At 44.5% G+C, this 14337-nt stretch overlaps 1 protein-coding gene across 1 annotated transcript; it reads left to right on the top strand.

The window, feature by feature from the left end:
- The first annotated feature begins 11783 nt into the window (after nucleotides 1–11783).
- Nucleotides 11784–13378, top strand: LOC136481932 (BAG family molecular chaperone regulator 6-like). Its single transcript, XM_066479210.1, has one exon. The coding sequence runs from the start codon at nucleotides 11977–11979 to the stop codon at nucleotides 13192–13194; it is 1218 nt and encodes a 405-aa protein (XP_066335307.1). The 5' UTR covers nucleotides 11784–11976; the 3' UTR covers nucleotides 13195–13378.
- The last annotated feature ends 959 nt before the right edge of the window (nucleotides 13379–14337 follow it).

Here is a 14337-nt window from a genome sequence, read left to right as displayed (position 1 = left end):
CATGTTGTCATTCAATCATCTAAAACCCATTAAAGGGCTAGATGCGCTTTCAATCTCCCCCTTTTTGGTGATTGATGACAACTTGATTAAAGCTTACACAAGGATATAAACATTTAAACTTTTGGGTTCAATGATTTATAAGAGGCTCCCCCTTAATATGTGCTTATGATTAGAATTCACAAAATGACCTCAAATGTCAATTTCACATACTAAAACATATAGGAGACTCCCCCTAAATTATTGCATCCGTGGGGTGCATGTGTGTGTGACAAAGTGAAACCGTAATGCATATGACAAGATATATCACACAAGAATAAATATAAAGGCATCACATCAAATATTTTCATTCTAGCATGCATGGTCCTTATGAAAATAAATATAACACATGTAATTCACACATAGCACTCATTACATATTTTCTCAAGTCCACAAGCCACTAATATATAAATAAAGATCATGTCTCAAGAGATACATAGATAAAACATAAGTCTCATCTCTCACATGATACAATCTATCTCAAATCCAAGATACATCAATGAAGATCTAAAACAAGAAACTACAGCCTGCAGTACATATCTTTAGGTACAAAGATAAGCAAATGAAACTATCCTGAAGCTTTAATCAGTCTCCCTCCCCCTTTGTCATCTATCACCATAAAGGTCCAACAATGACATACTAAGGACAAAGGGGCTACAAGCTATCACTGAAAGCTGAGATCACTCATCATCATCATCTCTACCAGCATCCTCATCATCTAAGCGTGTAACACCGGCTGGACGAGAACCACCTGCACCAGATGGGTCATAGCCACCAGAGCCATAGTAGCCACCACCACCAGTGAGGTCACTCCACTAGTCTGAAGCATAGTCATCTACAGCGCTGGGACGTGGCTGAGAGTGAGTAGGCACTCGAGCCTGAAGTGGTAGAGTGTTAGGATGCTCAGGTGCCTACTGTTATGTGGTAGAACCTCCTAAGTTATAGGGCCCACATGCACCTGTCACTGTCCGACGACCTTTGACATTTATGCATATGTTTCCAATAACTTAAAAAGACTGTCGGGTGTCCTCGGGGAACCCCGAATCATCCACGATTTTCGAGCAGGATCATGTTACAGAGTCATTGCAGTATTACAACATTTATTCAAATATCAAAACCAGAGTAAAATCAGCGGAAGTCTTACGATAACATAGTTCACAAACCAGTTGTTTCAAACCTTACAAACTAAGTTCGATAATTATTACAAACCATAGTAGTAGTGGAGTGGCATAATTAATATAGACATATCACACAAAATCAACATCCTGCCCAAGGATCACATATTTACTTCTCATCGTCAGAACGAACGATAGTCATGCAGCACGATGCAAAACAGATCTGCTCATGAAGCTCACCTGCAACAAGGGGTCAACGAACCCTAAGTACAAAAGTACTCAACAAGACTTAACCGAAATATTAACTGATAAACTTAGTAATACAGGCTCAGGGATTCAAGGTATAGCTTTAACAATGATCAAAGTTCTTTTGCGTAAAAGCTCTTTTAACAACATTCTTTATATAGAAAACTTCTTAAGAATTATATACAAAGCTGACACGATCCGCACTGAGATCATGAAACTTCGTGTCCAACTCCTTTACAAGCCTTATTCAAGTTCCGGTGATTAATTCTACGATGATGAACAGTGAGTTGAGTCTCCATAACCGAGGAGCAACGACGATTCGAACCGATTAAGCCCAGCTGGGAATTCCAGACCACACGACATATGCAGGTCCCCGACTCACATATATCAACCTACCCTCGGATCCTCTAAAACAAAAACAGGTCCACGCCACCCGAGAATATAGTACTCCACCATTCCAGCCCATGGCCACGTGGGTACATGCTATTCCCGCCATCTCTCCACTCCTAGTGCGCGAGTAGCCATTCTCGTAATAGAATTTCTAAGTTCAGGCTTACCGGGGTATGTGGTTAGTACTACAAATTCTCACCTCATGCAATTCAACAACGGACGTGCCTTAATCGACACAGGCGGAAAGAACCCGCTCACAAGACCTCCATGTCTTGTGGCTCACACACACCGAGTCTGCCCGATCTAGATTTATTACTCCACATTCCCATATCACATGCTAACAATATTGACCAATGTCCCCTTTAAAACTTGCAGGTGGTAGGGGGTCACCCGACTTTCATCGTTCTACGTTTAGCTAAGCAAAACTAGGCATATACGAGTTTAAAACTGGTAATATGGTAAATATGGAATAACAAGGGTGGTAATGCACCAATTAGGCTCTTACTTAACTCCTAATCACTTAATGCAGTAACAAAAAGCAAAAGCGAAATTAATTTGTAAAACACAAGGTAGGGTTGTATGCATCCGGGGCTTGCCTTCATTGACGGAAAAGTCCGGTTCCTGCGACGTTTCACAAGTATTCGATCCGACCTCAACAGACGGATTAACTTCTTCCACGACTTGATTAACTACCACGTGTTCACCTTCGTTCACTACACGTAGTAACAATGCCATGTTCAACATGATGCGGAATACTAAATATGATGCTCGATGATGGACACAAAAATTAACAATTTGAATACAACTTTCCTACGCGGTACAATTGCAAGTCAACCAACTAAATCTTTATCGTAACACATACATCAATTGCCAAGGATCATTATCAACTAATGACCCGAGGTCATCACTCAATCCGAAAGTCCAAACAAAAACATAAATCATTAAAGGTTACTATTTGCTTTTATGAATTAATTATTTAATTCAAAATTATGAAATAAATCAACTTATTCTAATTGAGCTCAAAATTTTAGTACATGTTCATTACATGTTAACTAAGTGGCAAAACAAATTTCATAATTTTTTGTATGCATCCGGGGCTTGCCTTCATTGACAGAAAAGTCCGGTTCCTGCGACGTTTCACAAGTATTCGATCCGACCTCAACAGACGGATTAACTTCTTCCACGACTTGATTAACTACCATGTGTTCACCTTCGTTCACTACACGTAGTAACAATGCCATGTTCAACATGATGCGGAATACTAAATATGATGCTCGATGATGGATACAAAAATTAACAATTTAAATACAACTTTCCTACGCGGTACAGTTGCAAGTCAACCAACTAAATCTTTATCGTAATACATACATCAATTGCCAAGGATCATTATCAACTAATGACCCGAGGTCATCACTCAATCCGAAAGTCCAAACAAAAACCTAAATCATTAAAGGTTACTATTTGCTTTTATGAATTAATTATTTAATTCAAAATTATGAAATAAATCAACTTATTCTAATTGAGCTCAAAATTTTAGTACATGTTCATTACATGTTAACTAAGTGGCAAAACAAATTTCATAATTTTTGGATAAATAAATAAGCCTAGAAAAATCATGGAAATTCATTTATGAATTAATTGAGCAATTTTTACCACATTTAAAAATTACTGAAAAACATTATTTCATATTTTTCTTAAATACTATACATCACAGAGAAGTCACACAAAACTTTTCATAATTTTTGGAGCTATAAATAATTCTACACAAAAATAACAAATTATAGCACTATTCATTTAAATCTGAAAAACAGAAAATTCATTTTGAACGTTGAGTCACTGACATGGTGACCCCACCTGTCATCTTCTACCTCGCGCTTTGACTACGGCGATGATGACGCTGACCGGCGATTTCTCGCCGACGGTGAGATCAACGGCGACGGCCAACGTACCAAAATGATCACCAAGTCTAGGCGCATCGATAGACGTCCCTATCAGCACGGATTACGGCCCTACACTAGCTCGTCGTCGGCCATGGCGGACGTGGTGACACGGCAGTGCTACACCGGCGAAACGAAGCCGAAAACGGGGAAACAGAGGGCATGGGAAGGTCCAGTAGCTCACCACGAACACGTTGGAGCAAAGAATGGGACCGGATGAGCTACGATGACACGGGTCGACGTTGACAGGGTTCACGGCGGAGCGATCTTCAACGACGGCGATGCTCCGGTAGCTGTGGTGGTCAAAATGAGAAACCAATGGGTCACAAAGCACTACATCATTGCAGCGAAGCCGAAGCAAGACTCGGCAAGGGCAGGGACTCACCGTAGCGTGCTGGCCACGGCGACGCGGGCTCGACGGCGGGGCTGCCGACCGTGGAGAAGAAACACGACGAGCGGTGGTTCCCAACGCGATGCCCAGACGGCCACGCGCGTGACTCGAAGCAAGCCGAAGCTCGCCGGCGGTGTAGCGCAAGCGGTGAACACTGTTCATCGAAATTACAAGTTTGCCATTTGCCAAAATTCACAAATTACTCCCAAATTTTCATAACAACTCAAAAATCTCCAAAAATAAAAGTTGTTCAAAATCAAAAGTTCTACAACTTTGCTTTTATAACCATTTCCTAATTCAGTCTGGATTTTGAAATGAACTTTTGAATTCAAATAGGGAAATTTAACGAATTACGCCTTTTTGAATTACTCAAATTTTTTCTAAACAACTTGAAAAACTCCAAAAATAAACTTTGTATAACTTACCAAACTCTACACTTTTTATTTTGGGCCCAACCCCAAAATATGCTTAGATTTTGAAATGGATTTTCAGGGTAGGATTTAAATGTTAAAAAGCAGGGTTTTCTCGAAAAATTAAAAATCCAAACAAACATTGAACTTGAGTCAAACAATACATTGCAACACATACCACATAAATATAAACTTGTATTAGTGTATGCATCTCAAAGTTTTTACCAAATGCCAAATGCTTTGCAATGCATATGATGACATGTCAGATTTTAATATTTAAACACCCGAGGTGTTACATGCTGCTGTCTCTGAAGGAACTCAACATACTCTCTATCATATCTGGCCTGCTGCTGCTCCTCAGTCTCAGGCTCACTACCTGCCTCATCTGATAGTGGAGACCTAGGAGGATCAAGCTCAAGCCTAGAAGCAATTTGCTTCAAGGTTCGAGTATCCTTCCTCCTAGCCTCCCTCTCCTTCTGCTGCCTGGTCTAGATGTCCTAGCACATCCCAAATATGGAGCTAAAAAGCCTACGGATAGGTGAGGGAGGACTGCCACGGCGTGAAGTAGAACATGAAGGAGAACGTGGTGGAGGTGAAGCTCCTGCTAGTGCACCACTCCCAGGTGCATCTACCTCTGGTGGTGCTGCTGCTCCTCCTAGTCCTGCTAGAGGTAACCCTGTCTTAGGAAGATCTGCAATAATCTTCAAAGCCTTGTGAATCTTATCATACTCGAATGTGTGCCCTGTCACCTACTCAATCATATACATGATATAAGGAGCAAATCCACATCCCTTAAGTGGCATCTCTCCCACGCTCCTAATCTCTGACCAAATGAAGTCAAATACGCTGAAAGGCCGAGCATCAGGTGCCATCCTGTGGAGTAGGTTCCTAGAGTAATCTGCAATGTTGCCCTTATCTCCACCCTTGCAGTCAATAGTCTTCCTGAATATCCTATCCAAATATCTGTAGGTAGGGTGAAGACCTAGAACCTTCCCCACTGCTCCTCTCTCACCTCCTGTTGGATACATATAGGCAAGCTGCTCAGGGGGTAAAACCTGCTTGGTGTGGATCTGGTCTCTCTGGAGGTCATCCTCTGAAAAGCCAAGGTGAGCAGTGAAAACATCATAATCAACACTGTACCACTGGCCCTCAAGCATCTAGTGCATCCGCCTCTCATCCTCCTCAATGAACAGAGTAGCATAGAATTGAGCTACTACCTCTGTGTTCCAGTAATGCCGGAACTCCATGATCTCATAAACCCCAGTGCGCTAGCAAATAGCAATGGCATAATCAACTAAGGCCTTCTGCAACTCTCTAATGTACTGCCAGTCAATCCACTGAGACCTGGCAATAACTAGGTTCCTGGTGAGAATCACACTAGAGTAGAAGTCAAGGTGAAAAGCTGTCTGGAAGCGGTGATCATACTGAACCTTAGGTAAGCCTCTCGGATCAACCCTTCGCTCATCTCTAGCTTTCCTAGTCATACCCTTTCCCCTGTAGTCAACTCTGGGAACATAAGAGGGCACATTTGGCAAATGTGTCTCAAGGAGACCATAATGCATACCCTGACCAGGCTGGTGCTGAATAGGAGGAACTGGCTCCTCCTCCTCAATCTCCTGCTCCTCATCTGAGCTATCACCATCTGATCCTCTGTCAGTGCTCTTCCTCTTTCTTTCTTCTCTAGACTCCACTCTGAACTCATCTATGTCAGTGTAAGAAGAAGAGCTCCCTAACCCCTCTACATACTGAGCTGCTGCACTAGAGCCAACCCTGGTAGACCTCCTACTGGTCAGCTTGAATCCAGGATGCATTTCCTGTCTTGCCTTCTTGTACTTTTCAAGTGCTGGATCATGCCTATGCTTGGACCTCGGCTCATGTCATCCACTCATGGCTGTTGTCCTGTATCCAAAGATTTTCAAGAAATTTCAGATACATGCCCAAAATTTAATCTCGAATTGCAATTTAGACGTATAATCTTTGATCCATGGTTTTACATCCATCTTTGACACACAACTATCAATAGGTTTGCAAAACGAAGATACAAAAGAAGCTAAGCCTAACATACAATTCTAATATTGGATTGAATCAAAATGAAGCAGAGGAGCTGCTCTGCTGGGCCATACCGGACATGTCCGGTAGCATACTGGACACGTCCAATATGGGCGCCCAGCAACCCTAACTAGGGATCCTCGATTCAAACCATCACGGATCAATTTCAAACTTTGGGCATTGCTTCTATATCACCAATGCAGCATATTGACCGAAGGAATTTCAAAACCAAGCATTAACCAAGTAGATCGGATGAGGTCCGTGATTAGGGTACCTTGAGAGAAGAGATGAGAAGGCGATGAGAAATCCAAATCCCCAGGCCTTCAATCTTGATGCAAGCCTTCTCCAATGCGATCTCCTTCTCTCCTTTTTCTTGGTGAAGTCCTCGGTCGCCCTAGGTGAGGAAGTAGTCGGTGGCTGGGTTGGTTGGAAGGAGACAAGCCTGTCTGGGCCGAAGGGGTATGCTCGGTTTTATAGCCCCGCTCATACCGGACACATCCGGTATACGCGGGCTAGCCCAAATAATTCCAAAAATTGTTTTCTCTCTTCCAATCCCCTTTTCTGTTATTTCTCAGTCCAAAAAGGTATATAATCTTGATCCAAACCGAGTATCATCACTTTTCTTATCCAATGCCATAAAATGATTTTCTCTTATCCAAATATTTGGCATATACAAGATTTCGCTTGCTTGAGAGAGATAGAGTGAGACATAGTAGATTGTGGACTTAAGAAAGCCATGTCATGTGTGATTAGCCAATCAAACAATCAAGGAGAGCTATAATCATCACATGACAAGGCTAGGTCACAAAGACCAAGATTCAAATAGTTTTTCAAATTCACACCACCTACACATGCTAGTTATGGGTTTTGAAAAATATCTCTCCTATGTCACACAAATGCACATTCTAACATATAAAGGGCCTTAGATGTACTTACAATGTATGTATGTAAACACATACCTTTGCCTTGAGCCCACAAGAATACCACTAAGAAGATAAATAACATGATGATCTTTATGTTGACCTCAATTGCCAAATAATCATGCTAGATACATTTTCATCCAAAGAACTACAAAGAATGCTAGATAAATTTGTTAGTCCACAATGGTGAAAAAATAGAAACTTAGCTCCCCCTAAATAAGTGCCTCATGTAATTTGAATGACTTTCAACAAGCACTTTATTCTATTAAGAATTTGGAAGCCACGTCAGCACGAGAAGACAACGTGGAGAGGTATAGACCTAAGTAATATGGCGTATAAAGTTTATGGACCCAAAAAGCCACTTTGTAAGTTGATGGACCTAACCGAAACCTCCTCACAAGTTAATGGACCTCTGGTGCATTTAACTCAACCAACAAAGACCATATGCAAGGTCGATGTATACTTTTTCAAACTTTCGTTGTCATTTTTTCATTTTGTATATCAGTTATTTTTAAACACATACGTGCCGCACGTGCATGTCTACAGGTAGAGATTTAAACAGTTTTAGAATTTTACATTGCTTCTAATCTCAGCCTTTACTATTCCAAACAATAGATTGTTTTTATTTAGTTTGTTATAGTAATGGAGTTCTTCGTAGTTTATTTTTTCGACGCCTTTTGAACTCTTGGTATTGAGATTACACACTATTTGACCGCATATGGTCAGAGGTCCCTTCGCATTTATCCTTTAGATAATGCTTTTTATAGGGCGTTCATCCGTCCAGACTACTCGCAACCCCCGCAACCGCCTACCTTAAATCATCTCGCCTATGCCCCTTGTTCGGATTCATGCTGCCCTCGCGGCCATCTCTGCCTCCACTGCGCTTGCCTGCCCGAACTCGTCCCACCCGCTGCGGGTGCCTCCTTCCACCTGCCTCAGCTGCATCCATTGCGTTGTTCGTTGCGCCGCCTGGCTAGACTCATCCCGCCTGCCGCGTTCACCTCCATCCGCCTATCGCGACCGCCTCTACTGCGTCATTTAACCGCGCCGCTGGCCGGGGGGCTCACCGAAGCAGCCAGGGGATGTTGCACTGAAAGCGCATGTTGCAAACGTATGTTTAAGTATTTCAGACGTCTGTTGCAAGTATTTTATATGGACATTGCAAAAGTAGATACGGAGATGCATATATTGCAATGGCTATACAAGTATGTTGCGAGTGTGTATTCAGAATGTTTCATCTGTTTTAGACATATGTTGCAAGTATTTCATCAGTATGTTGCAGTGGCTATACACATATGTTGTAAGTGTATGTTCCAAATATTTCAGCTGTTTCAGATGTATGTTTCGAGTGTTTCATTTTTCAAGCGTGCACTCTTGGATGGGACGACCGGAGTCACGCGGCGCGCATCCGCTGGCAGGCGCGTTGTTAGTGATGTATATTAATGGTAGGTATGTATGTGAATGTTGCGTTTTGAAGGGTTTGTTCATCTAGGATCTTTAAAACAAATTTGAATATTTAGATACCTTATCTTGAATATATTTCAAGAGGGATGAAGTATTTGAATGGTTGGAGACTTCGTATTTCAGGATGTATATGAATGGTTGGAGACTTTGTATTTCAGGATGTATTTGAATGGTTGGAGACTTCGTATTTCAAGACGAAGGAAGTTTATATAATGGACACCGGACGTGTTTTAATGCTTAAATATCATATTTTAGAATAGAGGAAGTATGCAATAAATGGTTGTCGTAGATATTACATCCAGCGGAGTCGAAAAAAAAATTATTACATCCAGCGAAAAGGACTAGCGGTCCTAGTGGTAGGAGCAGTACAGTGAGACGCTACCCTACCGTGTCAGCACCTTTTTTCTAGATTTTTTTTAGAAAAAGTAGGATACACGCACGCGTGCGCGTTCGGTAGTATTGTGTGTTTCCCGCGCACTGGAGGTTAGAGAGCATTACAATCTCACGCATGTGTGCGTGTGGTGTGAGTATGGAGTGTGTGGTTGTGTGCGTCCAAGTTGTACCCGATAAAAAAAATATTACACATCCACATCTTATACGTATTTTAGAAATTCAAATTTGGTTACGATAGGTATACTGAATTCACAATACTCATGTGCGGATTATCTATTTAATATTTTAACCATTTATGTGAGTATGCATTATTATCTATTTAATATTTTAACTATTTTAAAACAAAGGATACTATAAATTTTCATCTCGTTTCCATTCCTAACTTACAAAAGCTTAGGCTATAAGCAATTCCAACAGGAGACATGAACCTAGTTTCTAGTTTTCATTTCAGAGATGTTTTAGGATCTGTTTTCCTTTACGTCTGCTTGAACACAAACCTTCAAATTAGAACTCTCAAATCCATTCTAATAGACACTGACTTCAAATTTCTTCTAGTAGACACTGGCATACGAGAACCACTCATCCATCATATTCATTGACGTTCTTATCAAATGAGCTTAGGGATGCAAGGACGAGTAGCACCATCACTATCGTCGTCCAAGTGGACTGAGCTATGGGGATGTGAGGAAATTGACTGAGATATATGGCCACGAGGGCGAGGATCACCAGAGAGGGCAGAGGACGCAAGGGAATTGGCTAAGTTATAGGAGCATGAGGGGGAGGAGCACCGGAGACGACAAAATACACAAGGGAATGGACTGAGTTATAGGAGCATGAGGATGAGGAGCACCAAAGACAACATAGGACGTGAGGTAATTGACTGAGTCATAGAAGCACAATGGCGAGGAGCCACCTACGCCAGGAGGGGAGAGAGTCGGGATGAAAAAAAGACACTGACGTGAGGAAGTGAGGAGCACCCGAGATAGGAGAGCAACCAAACGCACCGAAAATTGAGATAACAAAGGAGCCAGTTACGCTGAGAGGGGAGAGATAGTCGGGATAAAAAAAGACATTGGTGTGAGGATGAGGAGCACTCGGGACAACATAGGATTCGGTTGCGCCTACATGGGGAGAGTTAGGATAAAAAACGACAAGTGATAGTGAGTTGGTGGAGAAAACATTTCTCAAAAAAATAGGAAGCTCCATACAGACCCTTAGGAGATGGGTTGAGGGGGTGGGCCTTATAATGTAGGGACTCGAGTCGAGACTATGTTAAATTGAGTTTCTTTTGTGGCACCAAAAAGTAGAGTATGGTTCTGTTTATAGCGTCTCCAAGAGTTTTGTAAAACAATTTCCTATTTTGACTTTTAGTGAAAAGGAAAAAACCTCCAATAGATTGGTAAAAAAGCTTTTAAAATAAAATGTTGCCAAATATTCTCTCCAACTTGTAAGTTTCCGCAATCGAGAGGAACTCCGTATTTGCTCTCCATTGGCGTTGAGATCAGAGTAAATTGAACCCATGAGTAAACTAAGAAAAAATGGGTTCAAGGTGAAAAAATGGTAAAAGATAAAGAAATGATTAAAAAAGATTTGGTTGGTTAAAAATAGTAGTGGAGTTCTCAATACAAAATTGTTTAGAAGCTAATATATAAAATTATTGGGAGTAAAATAACTTGAGGTTGCTACTTATTTTGTTAACTTACTAAAATCATTGGTTTAGCACAAATCTAGAGTTGCTCTTATTGTCCCTGTTGATGCCCTCTTTTATCCTTGCTCACAAAGCAAAAGTCTAGATGGACAATGTGTTGTGTCTCGGAGTCAACCACATTGGTCAACTGATATTGGGTTAAAATAAATTAATAAAAATAGCAAGTTATAAAATTAAGAGGATGTGTTTTTCTGCAAGGATGAAGCTCAAAAACAAGGATGGGTGTTAATAAAGTTTAGGGTTTAAATACTTTGATTTTACTCTTATGTACGTAATTTATTACTGCCTCCGTACACAAAAGAATGTAATTCTCGCTTTTCGAGAAGTTAAACAGTTTAAACTTTGACCAAATTTATATAAAAAAAGTGCAAATATTTATGATACAAAATAAGTATCATTAGATTAGTTATATAATATATTTTTATAATAAATTTATTTAGAGATATAAGTGTTAATAATATTTGTTATAAACTTAGTTAAATATGAGTTTTTTTTTACCGACTAGTGTCCCATAATTATATTCTTTTACCGACGGGTGCCAGTAAAATATAGAAATTCTTCGGTGGCTTCATCCTAGCCCCGCACGGATAACGTGGGCCCAAACAACCTATGCGGCACAAACAACCTATGTGGTCACTAGGGAGACAAACGTGGGCCCACGCGTCAGCCGTTGAGTCGTTGACCCCTCTTCCTCTTCCCCACATTTCCAGAACCTTCGCGAACTCCAAAACAACCACTTCGAACCCGTGCTCCAAGCAATTCGAAGCTCCGGAACATTCCGAGGACGACCACCACCTTCTCGTACTTTCGCACTCGTCGCCCATATATACGCACCGTGACAACATCCCCTGCCATCACACCATCACAGATCAACTCGAATAGCAACTCCAACAAAAAAGCTCAACGCCCCAGCAGCAATGGCGTCTCGCCGTTTCTTCTCCTACGACCCGTACGACGATTACTACACCTCCCCATACCACTACACCTACCCGTACTACCAGTACCAGCACCCAGCTCCGTCCCGCGGCGCCGGCGGGTTCTTCCCGGCCGCCGCGGACGCCGCGCCAGAGGCGGTGAAGGTGAACCCGCGGCCCAGGGTCGAGTCGTCGAGGTCGGTCTCCATCCCTGTCCGCTTCGTCGGGTCTGACCCAGAGCCGGAGCGCCGGGCTGCAAGGATGCCGCCGGCGGCGGCGGCGGTGCCGAGGAAGCGGGCGCCGTCGGCGGAGGCGGCGGCGGTGAGGCTGCAGGCCGCGGCGCGTGGGTTCATGGCGAGGAAGTCGGTGCGCGCTGTTCGCGAGGTGGAGCGCGAGGCGGCGGAGGTTGCGGAGAAGGTTGCCCGCGAGGCGGAGGCCCTGCGCGGGGACGGGAGGGCGCGGATCGCCGTCGGGGAGGCGCTGATGAAGATGCTGCTGCGGCTCGACGCGGTGCGCGGCGCGCGGGAGTACCGGAGGAGGGTCACCAAGCGGATCCTCGCGTTGCAGGATGCCGTTGACGCCCTCGAACCAAAGGCGGCGCCGGATTCGGAGGCCGTGGCGGAGGAGAACGAGTCCGAGGTGACGGCCGAGATGGCGGGCGACAGCAACAGCACGGCGGCGACGGAGCTGCCGGTCGATGCGGAGCACGGCGGTGAGATTGAGGTGAAGGCGGCGGCTGAGACGGCTGCGGATATGGAGGTGGACGGGGATAGAATTGAAATCGAGACGGCGCCAGAAGTGGTGGAGGAATCTGAAAAATTGCTGGACGGCGGGAACATTGACGGCGACAAGCCGGAAGGTTCCGATGCGGAGGGTGAGTGGGAGATGGTGGCGGAGGAAGTGGAGCCTACAACAGCGGCGGCGTCCACCGAGGCGCGCCCACAGGAACCGATGGCGAGCGAGGTGGTGAGTAGGGGAGGGGAGGCCGGAACTGCCGACAGCGCCCTGGACACTCGGAAGGTTATGGAGATGGTTGCGGCGCTGTGCGAGCAGAACGCGCAGCAGTGCGCGGTGATCGGGGCTCTGGCGGAGCGCGTGGACGCACTGGAGCGCGCCGTGCGGCGGGTGGAGGACGCCGAACGCCGCCGCCGGCGGGGAAAGAAGCTGAAGAAGGAGGGGAAGGGGGGCAAGAGCAACAACAGCAAGTGCTACAGCGATTGAGGGCTGCAAATCTGAACACTAATAACAGCTCTGCTCTTGAGCTTCTTGTATCCGTAGCGAAGAAAATCTTGTTTGGTAGCTTTATTTCATTTGTTTTTTCTCCTAAAACTGCCGGGAAGTTTGTTCCTGGCCTGTATTGACAAACAAGTGGCGCTCATTTGGTCTGTATAATTGGGTTTCCGAATGTTTAATTAACCTTGTTTCCGGCGAAATTTATGGAGTGACATACCTAACACGGCATATGTAGATAGATTTAGGTGCAGGAAGTGCACGGTCCATGCGTGCTCCAATAACAGTTTCCTCGTGCTTGGTTAGGGGAGGGCAGCGAGCGCGTGAGGCATATGGAGTGGCGCGGCAGCTTCCTCGCCGCCGGCCACGTGGAGCGAGCGGCGGTGGGGTGGACGGGCCCTAGGTTGGGTTTTGAGCTTAGCAAAATCTCAGTGCCCTTTGGATCTGCGACAGTTCGCTTGGCTGATAAACCATGACTGAGAGTATTATTGGCTGATTTGATGTGAGAGAAAAATATTATTCATTGACGAAAAAAATGACTTATAAGCCAAGCAAACAGGGCACTGGATGGATGGATGGGGGTGGTGGCCAGCCTAGCAACGGTGGCAGTACAAGGGTAGTGGGGCATCGGCTTCGCTCCCGCTGTGCTCGGCTGCGCCCCTCCAGGCGCTCGACTGCCAGTCGCTTAGCCCTACCAGATGCATCGCGCGACTGCCCTCTCTTGGTTTCTACGTGCGGCTACCTGCGAGTCGCGGCGACGCGGTTGCCGGCCCTGTCAGGCGTGCAGCCGCCTGCAAGTTGTGGCGCTTTGCTATAGGCCCTGCTAGGTGCGGCTCGAGGCCGCTGTCTCCCTGCCCTAGCGCGCGGTCGCTGCGTCCCTACCCTGTCGCGCAGCCAACGCCGAGTCGCTATGTACAAGGACCGCTGGGCCGCTGCCTCCGGCGAACTCCACATGCCGACGAGCCTCTTATTCTCTCGAGCGGCAAGGAGATGTTAGCGCTGAAACTACATGTTGCAAGCGTCTGTTTCAAGTGTTTTAAATGTTTCAGAGTTATGTTGCATGTGTTTCATGCGGATATTGCAAAAGTAGATCGGGATGTTCGCACATGTAGCAATAGTTGTACACTTATGTTG

Source organism: Miscanthus floridulus, chromosome 9 (assembly GCF_019320115.1).
Source record: "Miscanthus floridulus cultivar M001 chromosome 9, ASM1932011v1, whole genome shotgun sequence".
NCBI lineage: Eukaryota > Viridiplantae > Streptophyta > Magnoliopsida > Poales > Poaceae > Miscanthus > Miscanthus floridulus.
This window is presented reverse-complemented; position numbering and strand designations above follow the sequence as displayed.

Bases quoted from the DNA above. Each gene is read 5' to 3' on its own strand.
- LOC136481932 (XM_066479210.1), top strand. From the start codon at position 11,977: ATGGCGTCTCGCCGTTTCTTCTCCTACGACCCGTACGACGATTACTAC.